This window comes from Panthera onca, chromosome D1 (genome assembly GCF_046562875.1).
Source record: "Panthera onca isolate mPanOnc1 chromosome D1, mPanOnc1 haplotype 2, whole genome shotgun sequence".
Lineage (NCBI taxonomy): Eukaryota > Metazoa > Chordata > Mammalia > Carnivora > Felidae > Panthera > Panthera onca.
Genome location: NC_138348.1, coordinates 4,450,123 through 4,466,763, shown reverse-complemented (window position 1 = coordinate 4,466,763; position 16,641 = coordinate 4,450,123). Strand labels below are relative to the sequence as shown.

General features: G+C 52.2%; 1 protein-coding gene across 24 annotated transcripts in view; it reads left to right on the top strand.

Annotated features, from left to right (window-relative positions):
- PPP6R3 (protein phosphatase 6 regulatory subunit 3) overlaps positions 1-15,842 on the top strand; it is a 137,597-nt gene extending 121,755 nt beyond the window's left edge. For 10 of the 24 annotated variants that reach the window (XM_060607492.3, XM_060607485.3, XM_060607483.3 and 7 more), the window contains 7 exons: positions 3,187-3,308; positions 5,463-5,616; positions 7,028-7,134; positions 8,581-8,731; positions 10,819-10,836; positions 11,104-11,223; positions 11,872-12,139. In XM_060607492.3, the coding sequence (XP_060463475.1) occupies positions 3,187-3,308; positions 5,463-5,616; positions 7,028-7,134; positions 8,581-8,731; positions 10,819-10,836; positions 11,104-11,223; positions 11,872-11,977 (778 nt within the window). In that variant the 3' untranslated portion in view covers positions 11,978-12,139. Of the gene's footprint in view, positions 1-3,186; positions 3,309-5,462; positions 5,617-7,027; positions 7,135-8,580; positions 8,732-10,818; positions 10,837-11,103; positions 11,224-11,871; positions 12,140-14,326 lie in introns of those variants that run through there. The other 14 variants (XM_060607491.3, XM_060607490.3, XM_060607487.3 and 11 more) reach the window with 3 other exon arrangements.
- Positions 15,843-16,641: the final 799 nt, after the last annotated feature.

Here is a 16,641-nt window from a genome sequence, read left to right as displayed (position 1 = left end):
TAAATGCTATTAAACATATGATCTCATAACCCTAGTTAAAATGAAGGGATTTCAGATCGGATAAAAAAATAAGGTCTAACATATGCTGCATCTGAGAAATAAATATAAAGACACAAACAGGCTGGAAAAAAAAGAGGGTCTGCATATTTTAAAGAAAAATTTTTTTTAACATTTATTCATTTTTGAGAGTGAGAGAGACAGAGCATGAGCGGGGGAGGGACAGAGGGAGAGGGAGACACAGAATCCGAAGCAGGCTCCAGGCTCTGAGCTGCCAGCACGGGGCCCGACACGGGGCTCGAACTCGCCGACTTTGAGATCATGACCTGAGCTGAAGTCGGACGCCTGACCGACTGAGCCACCCAGGCGCCCCTACATATTTAATAGTAAAGCGGATTTCAGAGGAAAAGCATAAAGAAAAGGTCATAAGGGGTCAGGTCTTCAGGAGATCGTAACGATTCTAAATGCCTACACACCTGTTAACAGAGCTTCAGAATATGTGGGGCAGAAACTGGTGAAGCGGCAAAGAGAAGCAGACAAACTGTGGTTACCATCACACGCGTCTACACTCCTCTGTCAGTAGTTGACCACAGGCAGAAATCAGAGACACAGACCACCGTCAGCGCGGCCCCGCCGGACGTGTGCAAGGCACCTCAGGCGGCAGCAGCACCAGAGGCCCTACTGTCCGGTGCATGTGAGATATTTATGCCAAGAGAAATCCTATTCAGGCCATAAAGCAAGTCTCAGCAAGTTCCTAAGATTTCAAGTCCTGCAAAGCATGTTCTCTGACTCCGGTGGAATTCAGTTAGAAGTCAGTCACAGAAAGACCTCTGGAAAATCCCTAAACACATGGGGTTAATGAGGAAATCAAAGGGGGCGTGACCAGACTGTTCTAGTGCTGTTTTTATGCACAAGCAGAGACCTCTCCAGGCCATGACCTTGGCTTCCACCTTAGGAAACAGAAAGACAGTAGACGAAATCATTGCGACTTAAAGTCATCCTCTGAGAAGCTTGAGGAGTCGGTGCCCTTCCAGACAGAGCAGTCAAGAGAAGCAGGAGATACACGGTACTACCACCAGGAACGGCAGCAGTGACACCACAACGTACTAAGGGCATGCTGTGACTGACTGTGCCGCTAAGTCTGACCCTGAGGCAGACGATCTTTAAAGACCCGGACTACCAAAGCTTTCCTGCCCCCCCAAGAAAGATAAGTGGAATAGTCCTGTATCTATGAAAGTTGAATTTTTAGTTTAAAACTTCCTACATAAAATACAAAAAAACTCTGGGCCCAGGTGGCTTCTCTGGTGGATTCTACCAGACGTTTCAGGAATGACACCAGGTTTATACAAAAGCTTCTAGAAAATTGAAAAGGAGAATCTAGTGCTCGTGTCATTTCTAAGAGGCCACATCAGTGTGACGTGACACCAGAGCTGACATGACATGTCATGACAAGAAATGTGACTGCGTTATTCTCGTTAATGTGGATGCAGAAACGCCTTTCAAGGTTTCAGTAAATAAAGGCAACAATAACATATCATGACCAAATAAAGTCTATTTCAGAATTACAGAATTGGTTTAATATTTGAAAATCAATCGGTAAGCATGTGGCTGAACCGAACGTTTATACCTGATAAGAATTCTTAGCAAACTGGAGGTAGAATTTCCTTAACCTGCTTAAAGCTTCTACAGTAAACCTATAGCTTGGTAGGTTAAAAAGTGGTAAAAAGTGAACAGTGTCCCCCTAAGACCAGGAACCAGACAAAAGAGGTCTACTCTTACCATGGCTTTTCGCTATTGTTGCTGAGGCTTCTAGCCAGTGCAGTTAGTCAAGAAAAGGAATTTAAAGCCGTCTAGATTGGAAAGGAAAGGGTAAAATTATCTTTATTCACAGACAGCAGTCACCGTCCGTGTAGAAAAATTTGTTGGAATCTACGAAAAGGCTATCAGAACAGTTCAGTGGGTTTGGCATGACCGATCAGTATAATCGTCCTTCTCCGTACCGCAGCAGACAGTTGGAATTGACATCACTAAACAGTCCTATTGATAGTAGCATCAGAATATTGAATATATAAGGGTAACTGACAAGATGTGCAAGCCTTGGACACTGAAAATCACAAGACCGCTGAGAGAAATCCAGAATTGATAGATGTTTATGATTTGGAAGTCAATATTGTTCACATGCCATCTCTCCCCAGATTGATCTAGAGTCAGTGCAATCTCAAGTAAAATGATAATAGGCTTTTTGGTAACCGTCGACGAGCTGGCACTTAAATTCGTAAAGAAATGCAAAACAGCCTTCATAACACAGAGTTGGAGCACCAGCAGCACCTGATTTCAGAACACAGTAACTGCGACAGTGGCCGTTAAGACGGAGTAGATCGGGGGACGGAATAGAGTAGAAATTACTAGATCTGGTGACAGCTGACTTTTGACGGAGGTGCAAGGGCAGTTCGGTGGAGAAAGGATAGTCTGTTGAACAAACAGTCCTGGAATGGGGGAACATCTGTCTGTACCTCTTACCGTATGTACACGTGGACTCCAAGTGGATCTTAAACCTGAATGTGACGCATCAGGCTGTACAACTTCTACAGAAAATCCTTGAGACCTTGGGTTAGGGCAGGATTTCTAAGATCCGACACCGAAAGCACATGCGTGAAAGGAAATTTTCATAAGCTCAAGTGCGTCAAAATTAAGCGCTTCTGCTCTTGTCACCGCACTAGTAACAGGAAGGGATGGTGCGTGGACTCGGGAGGACACCCGCAAGTCACATGTCTGACGTGGGGCATCTGTGTGGGGCATGTAAAGGATTCTTGGGGCCCTGTGGTAATGACAGCCTGGTTTTTAAACTGCTGAAGGTGGGAAAACACCCTCGAGGAATGATATGTGGGTGGTAGGTAGGTCGGCATGTGAACAGCAGCTCAACACCTTGGCCGTGACGGCAGTGCCACAGTGAGCGGCGTTTGCATCCTGTTAGAAGCCACCCACGTGTTGACGCAGAGCCCAGGAGCCAGCGGGACAGCTGAGAGCAGGGTTAGGCAGCATGTTCACAAAGGCAAGAATGATCCGGACAAAGTGCATGTGATTTTTTTCTTATTGGATGCCCTTCAGAATTTTCTGGATTTAGCTGGTGACTGATAGGCATCATTAAATATTTTAGTCTTTCCTCCCCCCCCCCCCCCCCCCCCTCAGCTCGGGGAGTACAGACAGTGAAGAAAGTACAGACTCTGAAGAAGAAGACGGTGCGAAACAAGACTTGTTTGAACCCAGTGGTGCCAGTACGGAGGATAAAATGGAGGTAGACTTGAACGAACGTAAGTCGTCTTCCTTCCGTATTTGTCTCTGTGTGTTGAAAACCGGTGTCTTTTAAAACTAGGCGCCCTGGCCTGCAGGATGGGAGTTAGGTTGAAACTCCGTCCTCTGAGTCCCCTTGGAGGTTTAAGTGTCAAGGACGGGGGCTGAGGGAAGGAGCTGGCCGTCCCTCTGAGGATGGGGCGTCTCCTGCGGTATGGATGCCCTCTGTGTGGGTCTGGCTGGAGGACACGGCACACTGGGAGCTCCAGCCTCTGGGTGCCCGGCAGAAAGGGAGACCACGTAGATTATGAAAAGATGAGGGAGTGCTGTGTTTGTGGGATCAGCAGGGACTATCCCGAAGGTGACACCTTAAAGCTGAAACGATCGGAAATGGGTTCTTCGGCACCCCAGCGCCGGGGGCCTTAGCGGTAGCCAGCTCACCCCCACGGCACAGACCCAGCGAGCGAGAGAGGTTTGTCTCTCCTCTCCTTGCTTTCCCAGCTCACCATCTTCAGGAGGAAGCAGTGGGCTTTTCTGTCTGTAGTTCACTTAGAATCCACACGCCTTTATCAGGTTCCAGCTGTGTGCCCGGGTACGGGACAGCACACGCTCCGCGTCCCGGAGCTCGGCCTCCTGAGGAAATGGGGAGACTGCCGTAGATTCTGGGGAGCTCATCTGGGAAGGTCACTCCTGTGTAGCCTAAAGCGTGGTGTGCAATGAGAGCAAAGACACAGAGACCTCGTGTCGCCCCAGGGGACACATCTCTGAGGAGGCGGCGGCGAAACAGACCAGCAGGTTGGGTGCGAACTGCTGGTGGGCAGCACAGGGAGGATGGGTTAAAGGATATCAACACGAGCAGCCAGGTGGAGAGAGAGGTAGGGACGTGGTCGGGAAGGGTCCCGAGCACAGAATCTTCTGTTCCCCTCGAGTGTGGCAGGTACCGCCTTCTGTGCACCAGCCCCGAGGCTCTGAACCCAAGTCTGAGTGTTTGTGGACCCTTCTTTGGGGCCGCGTGTTGATTAGGTCACCGGCCCTTCGTGATCTGCTCCATTCCTAGGAGGGTGGGCTGTGGGGTGGGGGCTGGAAGTTGCAGCCCTCTGACCCCCGGCTGCTTCCCCTGGCAACCAGCCCACCCTGAGGCTCTCCAGGAGTCCCCGGCCGGACGCATCTGTAGCACACAGAAAGACTCGGATTCCAAGGGTTTGGGGGTGCGCTGTGCCTTCTGTGTGTGCTGACGACAGGGCACTGCGTGTGGAGAGGCCGTTAGAAGTGCGAAGCGGGGCCACACCTGACTTGGGAAGCATTTCAGGTCTCCAATTTGTGGCAGCGGAATGGCCAGCATACTGATACTGCTTCTTTCGTTTTTTAACTTTGTTTTGGAATCACTTTGGGTTTACGGCAAAGCTGCAGAGATTGTGCAGGGAGCGGCTGTGCACCGTCACCCTCCCAGTGTTACTATAGTCTTGGTACATTTGTCAGAAGTAAGAAATTAGCATCTTCTTTTAGATGTAGCTTTATGTCCTTGTGTGTTTTTGTTTTTGGGGTTTTTTTCTTCCCACGGTATTTGTTAGTTGTTCGTTTATCAAGAGAAGCTACTTCATACCCCGGTGTTCGTGTTTCCAAGTTCGGGAACACAGGTCAGTGACAGACTTCCATGGAAGCCAGCCCGAAGAGACTCTTCACATTCCAACATCGCTTTGCACTCTGAAAGATACCAGCCACCTTCATCTCCTCAAAATCTTTCATGGAATCGTGATTTCCGTAGACATCTGCATATACCTTCTTTCTTGTTTCGGCCACAGCAAACTTCTAGAACGCTGCAACCCCCAGGGTACAGCGAATGCTCCCGCAGTATGAAACTGCAGACGCTTGGCCAGAAGGCCTCGCATCTGAGGGTGCGACAGAGCACCGGAAGTCAGGGTAGCTGTTCCCAACCTCAGATCCGGCGTCCTTCCTTTCCTAACTGGGACAGAAGTGGCCTTGTGTGCTATTTCTGTGGGGAAAAGCAATCTTAGAAATAAGAATTGAAATAAGAAGTAAGAGTCGCCCTCCGCGGGATTGTCCCGTCCCCACCACTCTGGTCCCTGTTATCGTTGCGCGTCTTTTTTGAGACGTCTTGTATTCCGTTAAACTACTGAAGTATTCTCAAAATGCAATTCCTGCCCTCTTTTCAGCACCCAACTGGTCGGCCAACTTCGATGTCCCCATGGAGACGACCCACGGTGCTCCTTTAGATTCTGTCGGGTCTGACGTCTGGAGCACAGAGGAGCCAATGCCAACTAAGGAGACGGGCTGGGCTTCTTTCTCGGAGTTCACGTCTTCCCTGAGGTGAGAGCCCGTGCGCCAGCTCCCTAAGCCTTTCCGCTGGGGAACGGGGGGTGGCGTGCCCGCTGCTGACACCGCTGGTGAAGGTCGTGCCTGACACAGGGTTACAAATCGGTGTGGCGGAGACGGCAACGGGTTACGAGGAGACCAGCCTCATCCTCCTCCCTCATCCAGGATGAGCTGGGAAAGGCAGTCGCCCGGGAAGGTGCGGCCCCAGGAGGTTACGTAGCAGGGCGCCGACAGAGACGCCGTCTGCGGGCGCCCGTCTGGCCCCACCGAGCTGTCGGGAAACAGGGTTGAGGAGAATGGGAGCAAGGTGGAGCCCAGGGACTCCTGACAGGCGCCTCTGTGCAGAGCGCTGCCTGACGGTGCAAAATGTGTCTTCAGGTGAAAGATAACATCAACTTGTGTGTCGCTTGCAGTTAGTCTGATACTTAGGGGCGTGAAAGGTAGGGCCGTCCTTCTTGTTACCTGTAGCGTTCTTCATGACAGCGCCCTGTCATTTCGTAGTTTTCCTGAACAGTTTTGTCCGCATTTGAGTATTAACTATGGATTTCAGGTCTTATTAGGCTTAGTTTGATTTGCTAAACGTGGTTTTATTTTGTCTACTGAGGGAAAAAAAACAGTCTCCACCGCCCCATTTGGAAGACTTTGTGGCTTTCCCTGCCCTAACGGGTAGCGGCGACTGCAGGCCGGAGGACGGGCTGTTAGCTGCTGCGGTTACGCCACCCTCGGCAGACCGCAGAGCTGGCTCAACCCACACGGCTTTGCGGCAGCCGTCCTGCCAGCGGGAAGTTCTCGTTCACACGTAAAAGTGGGATTTGTGGGCAAACGTCCCCAGGGCGTCGCAAGTTAGTTCACTGGCTCCGCCCTCGCACCGGACCGCCGCCTTTCCGCCTCTGGCCGCGTGCGTGACCGGGGGTTAGGTGCCCTGGGTTACTTGGCATGTTGTTGAAGCAGCTTGCTCGCCTTTAACCCTGTGCACAAGTCATACCGTCTCCTGAAGTATCACCAAGGCCCTGAGGCAGTTTGGCTCGAGGTAAGCAGGGACTTTGGTGAAAACGGCACCACCGACGCAGCTGGTCCCGCACAGGGTGAGCCCCCGCCTTCCCGGCCCTGCGAGCCTCGTGATCACGGGGAGGATGCGGGACTGGTGCGTTTTGAACCTTTCCTGCGCGCCTCTGAGAAGTCCCTGAGCTACTGTCCTGCTGCTCTGGCGGAATGTTTCCCTGCCCACGCTCGTCGACCTTCAGGCAGCGCACTTGTCTGCACTTAGACCTCTGTGTCGGCGGAGTCTGTAACCGACCGCCCGTGTCACCCCAGCGAAGCCTGGATGTTCAGAGGGTTTTGTGAATAATGGTAACTGAGGACCGTTTCCCACTGCTAACGAACTGACTTTTCTCTTTTCTAAAAGTACAAAAGATTCTCTAAGGAGTAATTCTCCAGTGGAGATGGAAACCAGCACTGAACCGATGGACCCTCTGGCTCCCAGTGTTGCCGCCCTGGGAGCGCAGCCGGAAGGTGGGTGCCGAGAACAGGGCACGAGCCCGCATGGCCCACCGGCCGCCCGTGCCAAGGCTGTTCGGGCTTTAATTCTGTGCTTAGTGTTCTAGATCTGGTTTTTTCTGTCCGCATAATAGGTTTGGGCTCAAGGGCTGATAGGAGTCAGGAAATCGGGAATGTAGGTCTGACGTCCACGGGGCAAGTGCTGAAGAGAAACGATGTGTTCATTCCAGAGCCGAGCGCGTTGATTCCAGAAGGCATAAGGGATCTGAGTTGTCAGTTACTCAGTCCTGTCAATGTGCAGAAATGGAAACAGGCCCAGAGAAGAAGAGCCCAGTTAGCCTCCAGAGCCCAGTGTGAATGAGATCGGAATGAGTCACGTGTGTTTTCAGGACCAGCTGGTGCCCAGTTCTTTAGCCACTTGGAGTTTGCTTTGCTGGAGCCTGTGTGTGTGTCCGGGCGCGTTTCAGGCCGTAAGGCTGTTCATTTCCTTCTCACCTTTATGAACAGTTGAAATGGGTCCAGTGGATTGTCACATTATTCAAGCTGTACACGCTGTTCCTTGCAGCGGCCCTGAGCTCTTTTCAGCCTGGCGAACAGGGCTTGGGAGGAGGTTGGTGGAAGGGGGGGTGCGAGGAGTTAGTATGTGGAAGGAAAAAAGAAGTAGATAGATCCTTAGAACAAGAAGTCAGGACACGGGGGGTGGGGCCCAAGAACCAAGGGGTGGGAAAAGTAATAAAACTAGTAACTAATACTGGATTTATTTGTTCTGCCTTTAAATAGTTTATATAGATGATCTCATTTTATCCCTCGGCAGTTTTGCACGTGGGTCTAGTTACCCCCATTTTACATATAAGAAAAGTCTTGCCCTAGGGTTCTTTAGCTAGTAAGTGGTGAGGCCGGGGTTTGAATTCAGCAGGTCTGACCACAGAGCCCAGGCTCATAACCAATATAGCGTATAGCTCCCAATTACAGAAGAAAGAAATAATCCACGAGCAACCACAGGAAAGTAACTTAGGAAAAGAAAAAAGGAGCCAGTCGGACCCAATTGAAAATAGGACCCAACTGAAAGAAAGAATGAGAACAGTACCCCGAATAAAGTGTCTCCTCGGTACTTGTGGGCTAAAGCGGGTGAATATATGTGGCTGCCTAGAGTGCTGTCTGCTGTGAACCGGAGCGTCCAGCTGGGAAAGCCGGCTGGGAGAGGTTGGGCGTGTGGGTAGGTGCTGAGCTGGGAAGGCCGGAGGGGGCCCGTGGTCCTGAAGAGGGCCTGCAGGACGTCTCCCTAGTGGGCGGTTTTCAGAAGCCTGTGCCCGTCACGAACTGGCCGAGGCGGCAGCCGGCAAACAGTCTCTTTCTTTTCCCAGCGGTAGCTGGAACACCGGGTGGCTGGGTCTGCACGGAAAGCGGGGCCCCGTTCTTATTGCTTTTGCTCCCCGTGACCATCAGCTGTGTTGCTTTCAGCTCCAGGCAGCGTAGCCATGGAGGCCAGCTCTGATGGAGAGGAGGACACAGAAAGCACAGACAAGGTAACTGAGACAGTGATGAACGGCGGCATGAAGGAAACTCTCAGCCTCACTGTAGATGCCAAGACAGAAACCGCAGTCTTCAAAAGGTAACCAGGGCTGGATCACGCTGGCAGCTTCAGGTTGTGGGAGGACGGCGGGGGGAAACCTCAAATGTTAGCATCTTTAATTTGATTCCGATGTGGATTCAGACGTTGGCCGGACCTCTTCCCAGCTTCTCTGTGGAGCCCAATAAATCTAAACGAAGACATGGAGAGTTTGGGGTCCCTGAGTGCCTTTTTCTCTCTCTCTTTCTCTCTCTGTGATGCTCAGAAGACTGTGGATTAAGTCTAGTGGGTTCTAAATAGAGGAGTATAGGAAATGGACATTTCTGTAGTCACAGTAGAAATTGACACGCATACGGGCTCCAGCCCGTCACAACCCAGAGGGTCAGTGTCGTGCACATCACTTTCTCCAGACACAGTGCAGCCGTGAGAATTCGGTAGCGAAATGGTAGCTTAAGAAACATTTTGGACATTAACCGCACTTTTAAATTCATGGAGCAAAACAGGGATCCTAATGGAAAATAGAAACGGAAAACCGAAAGAGTAACAAACACTTCCGTCAAGACTTGTGTGCTGCAGCGGCATCCGCGCTTGCCGCTGTGGCCTCTGTGCTCCGCTGAGCCTTTCGGATCGGAAGGGGCGCTTCCCGCCTCATTAGGAGGTTGCTGCAAAACACACAGCAGGCACGAGAAGGGACGTGGACTTCCCATGTGAGCGTAAACGCACACAACTTTAAAGTTAGAAGCTACCGGGGGCGCCCGGGTGGCTCAGTCGGTTAAGCATCCGACTTCGGCTCAGGTCATGAGCTCATAGTTCGTGGGTTCGAGCCACGTGTCAGGCTCCGTGCTGAGCATGGAGCCTGCTTATGATTTTCTCGGCTCTCACTCTCTTTACCCCTCCCCCTGCTCGCACTCTCTTTCTCTAGAGTAAATTTTTAAAAAAATCGGTAGCCTTTCTCTGCATCAGTAATAAGCAGCCAGGACCCATCGTAAAAGGCATTCATCAACTACGTCAAGTTTAAGATAATTCCTGAGTAATTGGACCCACGTATCTAGAGAGAGTTGGGAAGAACTGATAAAAGCAGTCCCCGAAGAAGTGGACACATGGAGGCCACGGCGGCGAGGACGGCAGCACTGTGCGTAGAGGCCTGGGGCAGAGGAAGTTGGGCATCGGGTCGTTGTGAGAAGCCAGGTGGAATTGGGAGGTGCACGCGCCGGGGCACTGTGCCACCATCGCCAGAACACATGATCTTCCCAGCACGAGTCCACAGCAGTACAGCGAGGTGGCCCGTTCCTCGCCAGTCACGTGCCGCAGGCCATGACTGTGCATTTTACGAGAACGGCAGTAACACACGGTGAGCACGTCAGGATAGGTGCTTTCGTGAGGATGGGGTGGGGGGGCGCGGATAAAGAAGAGTAAGGAACCAGGTGACTCGGGTGAATCTTTAGACTTTAGGCCGACTTCCTCCTTATGGATTGCCTCGACCCACCCGAAAGCCACCGAAGAAAATCATCCCAAATTGGGTTTTCCGTAAGCAAGTGCAAGACAGGACTCGGCTCTGAGAACGACGGCCCTTCCCGGAGGGAACCGCTAGCTGCCCCTTAGCTTATGTTGGTGCCAAAATTATGGCGTCAGAATGGGAAGTCCGGACAGAATAGGCCACGGTCTGCTTGTCCAGCCCCCAGAGAGTCACAGCACTTGCTGCTTACCTTCCTCCGCCAGAAGCCACCGAAGGGGTAGAGAACCCTGCCAGTGTCTCTCCCGCCCAAGCCCTCTGACCCCTTCGGAGCCGCTTTCGCCTGTCGTGGCCACCCTTCTCGCCTCTCTGCCTTCACGGTGCTCCTCGAGGAGCTCCATCCCACTGCAGGCCCCCGGTCCCCGGCTCACGTGACAGGGGCAGCAAGCCGACCGGGGTCTCTCCGGCCGACCGTGTGAGGCTGGGCTGGGCCCCGAAAGCAAAGTGCCGTAACTAAAGACTCATTCCTTCAAACAGGTTCATTTGACACCTCCACCGAGTCTGCAGTTCTGCTTATGTGCAGTCCTGGACACATTCCCCCCCCACATTCCTCATTTATAGGAGTATTCTGAAACTCTTGTACGTTTCTTTTTCTGTTTTGCACACTGGGCTTCAGAGTGTTGAAATCCTATCGGTATGTATGGTAACACGGGCCGTTCTCGATCCGACACCAGCCGCATTAAGTCATCCTTCCTCCGGTTCCCTCCTGTGTGTGGTCCTTTCCGTCCGTGATTTCCCAGTCACCGTCTGTGGTCCCTGTGGCCCCTCCCCTGAGCATGCTCAACCCCGGGGCTCTACTCCATGGCAGCCGTGACTTCCAGGGTCATTGCATGCACCTTCATCCTCCCCCCGAGCTGGCAGCCCGGGCAGCTAATGCTGTCTGTCATCCTCTTTACTGCAGCGAGGAAGGAAAACTGTCTACCTCTCAAGATGCTGCTTGTAAAGATGTGGAGGAGAGCCCTGAGACAGCAGAGGCGAAGTCTGCGGGCCCCCGGCCCCCCAGCAGTAGCCCAGAGCAGAGGTAACTCCCCGCTTCCTCGGACCTGCCCAGGCCCTGCTCTGGCTGTGGCTCTTGTCTCCTGGGAGCTGGGAGGAAGGTTGGCATCCAGGGCCGGGGACACAGGAGGGGTCCTTACAGGTATCCTCAGGCATTCAGTGACTTAGCACAGTAACATTTTCTCAGGCCACATCTAGGCAGGGTGCCTGAGTCAAGGTCTCAGATCAGTTTACCTCCTTACTCCAAAAGCTAAAAATCTGACTGGTTTTTGGAGATTCAGTAACATCACTGGCTCTTTAAAACGTTACTGGGAATGGAAAGGTCTTGGATGCTGGCATACCTTCCCCCTTACACTTTTTTTTTTGAGGACATGTTAAGTTGAGGCTGATACTGAGCTCTTCTGGGTTTGGGGTCCCTAGGCTGTGGCAGCCAAAGCTCTCATTGGGTCCACCAGCCACGGGCAGCACCTGGTGCCCCTTTTCCCACAATCAATGCGTATGTGACACATGGGGAGAGCCTTCCGGGAGGCCCTTTTATAAATGTAGCTAAATATTCTTAACTCTTAGATGATTCCCTGTACGGTTTTTGTTTTTGCAAAATAGTTGTCTTGCTTAAGTATGAAAATCCCACTGCCAGAGCTGAGTGATTTGGAATGTGATGTTTTCTTTCTAGTCACCTTTTGCTTAGACTGAGCCAGTGGTCTGAAGGGATAGGCCAAGCCAAAGCCTCAGCCGCCGAGGGCCGGCGCCCCGGCCCGTACGCACGGCCTCGCAGGTAGAGCAAGGGTGGCCTCCGATTGCTCCAGAGCTGGCACAAGAAGAGGACTTGCCCTTGGACCACAAGGAACTTTGCTCAGCACTTCCCAGAGTTAACTTTTTTGGTTATATACATCTAAGTTTGTACATTCCTTCCTTAAGGAATAAAGTAACCTTTAAAGCCATTTCAGAGAAGTGGTACTTTCCCCCTCGCCAGACCCCCACCCCCCAAGTCTTCGTCATTTTCAGGGTAATGGGACCAGCGGGGGCCAGCAGGGGGCGCGCTCTGTTCACTGGTCGGCAGACCTGTAGTGTAGCAAACCCTGCTTTGGTTTCTCTCCTCGGAATGACAGCACGAGGGGTTTGCTTTTATGATTAAAAAAAAGCCTTTGGGGCGTATAAAACAGATGAGTTACAAGAACTCTTCGAGCATGTTGGCTCTCGTGCGGGCCGTGGGAGGAGGCGGCAGAGTGACTCCCCAGCCCCGAGGGACCCAGCCCCGGCTGTGCAAGCGTCCGGGCAGGTCACCTGTTTTGCCTGGGGTTTTCGGGTTAGGTTTTTTCAAGGTATGTTGTAGGATCTTACCCCTCGCCAGTTATGTCACCTCCCTCCTGCTACTTACACATTCCCTTCTACGAGAACTGCTTCGAAGGCCGGGTCGTCCAGGTCTGCTCCCGTTCAGGCTGGTCGCTTCGGGAGCCTCTTGGTTTCTCGGGCACAAGTGTTACAGGAGGCTCTGGGGTCATTTCCTTGGATCTCTGGAGCGCAGATTATCTGCCTCCGGGGAACCCACCTAGAAACATCCGGTGCGAAGAGCCCTGCCTGTCCGGCTGCCGGACTCGGGTGGCGGGGTGGGGCGGGGCGGGGGGGTGGGGAGAGGGGCACTGGGGAGGGCTGGCGGAAGAAGACCAGGGCGTCCCTTGTGCCCGTGCACTCATCTGTTTGTCCTTCCTCCATCCAACACACGTGAGTGTGGCAGCCATTGGTCTAGGCCTGAGGGTGAAGCGGTAGGTTCACAGGCACCCGGGTGACATAGGGACGTGTAGAAAGAGGTGCCGCTGAAGAATCGGGAAAGCTGGATGAGATCAGGAGTCCCGCTTAGATGGGGCGGTGGAGGAAGGCCGCTGAGAAGGTGGCGTTGAGCTGCCGTGATGGCAGGGAGGAGGTAAGTCGTCCGACGCGTCACATCTGTGCCCTGAGAGTGACGTGTGGCAGCGTTGGAGGTAAAGAGAGTCGTCGGGACTCTCCGTGTGCCCTGTTCCCCACACGGTTCCCGTCACAGCTGGGCGTGATGCTCCCTTGGGGTGACAGGGGCGCCCTGCCACGGGATTTAATCGGTAACTCCTGTCCGTCAAGCACGTGCGACTCCTGTGCTGGCCAGCGCGCCAGGCACTTTGCACGCATCCCGTCTCCCCCACCTCCGGGGGACTTGCCCCCCGCCTTTCCCAGAAGCAGAAGCTGAGCTGGGAGAGGTTAGGAAACGCGCTGGAGGCCCTGCAGCCTGTGAGCCGTGACGGCAGGGTCCGTACCGTCGTGTCTCTGAGGCGCGGAGACTCCTTGAATGTGAGCAGCGCGTGTCTCTCGCGGGGCCGGCTTCTGGGCTCTCTGTCACCACTAGCAGGTGTCTGGAGCCTTGGGCTCGTGAGCCGCAAGCCGGTCCCGAGGCACCTGTGTGCTTCCCCGGGCATCTCTTAGCCCCCTTTCCCGAGCCTGCGCTGCAAAGTTCTGGAAACACGGCCAAGACCATCTTACACGTTTGGCCCGTCGTTTTGGCAGGAACGTGGGGTTTGTGCGTCTGCCGCCACGTTGTCCGGCCTTCCCTCTTCTGTGCGCCCGGCCTCAGCCTAACGCTTGCCCGGCAGAAGCACGTTTGTGAAAGTGCACGCCTGTTTTCCAGAGCTGGCCTGTTTACAAGCTTTTTTCCCCCTCTTTCGGTAGGAGAATCCTGTCTTTCAAGTGAAATTTTATGTGGGTTCTCATACGTGGAACACATAAACAGGTGTTTGGAAGGAGGAATGAGCAAGGGGCTCATGACGGGTCTGAAAGCCGCCGAGCTAGGCCACACCTGTGCCCCTGGGAGGCTGAGGCGGGACGGCTTCACGGAGCCCCTCCCTGCCGCAGCCCTGCCTGTGTGCCCGTTCACCACCGCAGAGGGGAAGCTAGAAGCTGTTCAGTTAGGCTTCCTGGAGGTTTGTGTCTGTGAAGCAGTCCATTAAATACCCCCCTCCCCGCCAGTGCCAGGCCTGGCGCTGGGCATTGGGTAAATTGGGGAAAGGAAACGTCCCCACCCTCGGGGAGCTAAACGAAGTTTTTCACGAACCGTCTCACGTTTCCGCCTTGAGTGCCTCAAATGTCTGTCTCTTCCCCCGCAGGACTGACCAGCCAAGCACGCCAGGCGACACGTCGGTCAATGGCCCCGTATGATGAGTGACCTCCGCTGCCGACTGAGGGCTGCACGTCGCCACCGTTCGGGGCCCCTGGAGACTTCACCTGGAGCCCGCCCAGCCGCCACTGCTGCACTCGCTCTGCAAGGGATCAGGACCAGCAACCTTTCTATTCTAGATTCTAAGACATTGTACAGAGAAATCCAGAAGTGTAAAAATATTGCACATTGACAAATACCAAGAATTTTTGCGTATGTTTATATTGTATTGTTCTAAATAATGGGTAGCCTGTGAAATACGATCTTGCCACCCGTGTAATAATGGCAGTAATACTGTAGTTCAAATGGCTGTAAGAATAGTTTTATAAAAGTGAATACACAGATCTATTGTATTTGAAACATAACTATTTGACAATTATTAGTGTGACCAAAGTATTAGGCAGTTTTCGTACATTTTTCACCTTGTACAAAATTCTGAATTCATTTCCCTTCCAGGCTGGCGAGGAGTCATAGGGTTGAAATGCCCTCTGAGTGTTATTTTGGTTGGTCTGACTTACAAACGTGATTTTGAATAAGAGATATTTGGTGTTCTTTTTATAACCAGCTTTCGATTGGTAACTGTTTTCTGTATTGTTTTAAACGGATCAAAAAATGTAAGTCTATGGGTAGAGATTAAGTATTTATTGCTACAGCTTAGTTGATAAATCAATGTTATTGGAAAGCCATATGTTCTGTTAAAGTCTCGTTTGCTTGAAATGGTTATTCCTACAGGTGAGACACTAGACTGTTTGGAGTGTACCTGGCTTGTGGTTTGAGTTATTTCGTTTTTCGTTTTTGTTTCTGTTTTTTGTTTTGTTTCAGTAGTTCCTCCGCCTTTTAACCCATTCACCAAAATTTACCTTGTTAACAAGCATCACCAGTGAAGATTTCCGAGCAGTTTGCGTATTTAACGAACCTCCATCCTGCGAGGCAGGTCAGTTGGAGAATGCTCGTGCTGCTGATGGGTTGGAGCGCGTCCATTTCACAGGCTGGTATTCTAAAACCAGAAATCAAAACCCGGCACCTAAGCATGGTGATTGTTTTCCTGTACCTTGTGAGGTTTTCACTCGTAAATTCTAAACCAGTGTATTTTTTTTTAGGACTGGTTTGTGTATATATATAGTGATTATGGATACTAATTCAGTGTAATTTATAATTTTCTATGTCAATACGAAGATACGTCACAGCCTTCTCAAACAGCTGAAGCAATATATTGTATATTGCCGTATCGTCTGGGGAAAGGGTTCAGTTACTTCACCTCTCGCACTTTTAGACGCAGATCAGTTTTTCATTTCTGTAATAGAAAATTATTCACGTATTTTTACATCATTTGTTTTTCCTGACCAGTATTTAAAACCAAAAGGATATTCTGAATAATGGCCAACGATTTTTTTAGAACTAGCATCCCAAGCAGCGTGCCTAAACATTACATTGCATATGGAAATAAAAAAGAATCAAATGTTGAATGCCTTATTTCTTATTTACTTTTCCATTGTAAATGGTGTCAAAACTCTGTGTGAGGCTTACCGAGGCCGACCCAGCGCTCCGGGACCGTGGGGTCGGCGGCGCGCCGGGGACGGATGGCGGGGGTGCTGTACCTGGCCTTGGCGCACCTCCTCAGGAACCCTTGCTGCCGTGAGCTCCTCTCCGAAGAGACTGCCCTCGTGCGTTCTCCGGAACCCAGCGCCGCCAGAGGACAGGCTCCTTCCACTTGTCTCAAGGACGCGGACTCCCGGGGACGGCCGACGGACGGTCCGCGATGGTCCCGCCAGCCGCCGACAGGGCTCGGCCGCCTCCGCGCGGTTGGCTTCTCCACCGCACCCCAAGGTAACACAGCGTTTCATCCCACCTACTGCCGATGAAAGAGCGACTCGAGGTTTTTCTTTGGAGTGGCGTTCTGTTAGCTCGTGTGACGTGGCAGGGAGGACACAAGGGTGGAAAGAGGCAGGCGTGCTGGGGGCGCCAGCCCGAGGGCCAGGAGCGAGTCCGCTCTCGTGTAGTCTCTAACTTCTGTGTATTGGCCATACCGAATCGCGAGCCTAACAGATGTCTATAATACAGTACCTGTATTAAAGATAACTGCGGCAAAAATAAAGCCTGATTCTTTGTTTCTAGAAATCTCCTCTTGTGCCTCGTTTGGGCTTTAATAAGCAGACAAGGTGTGTAATGGGCGGGGCCTCCTGACCGAGTACCAGGTCCCCAGTGAGGAGTGTGCCGTCCGCAGGGCTTAGCGCTGTAAGCCAGGCACCCCGAACCGTCCGCGAG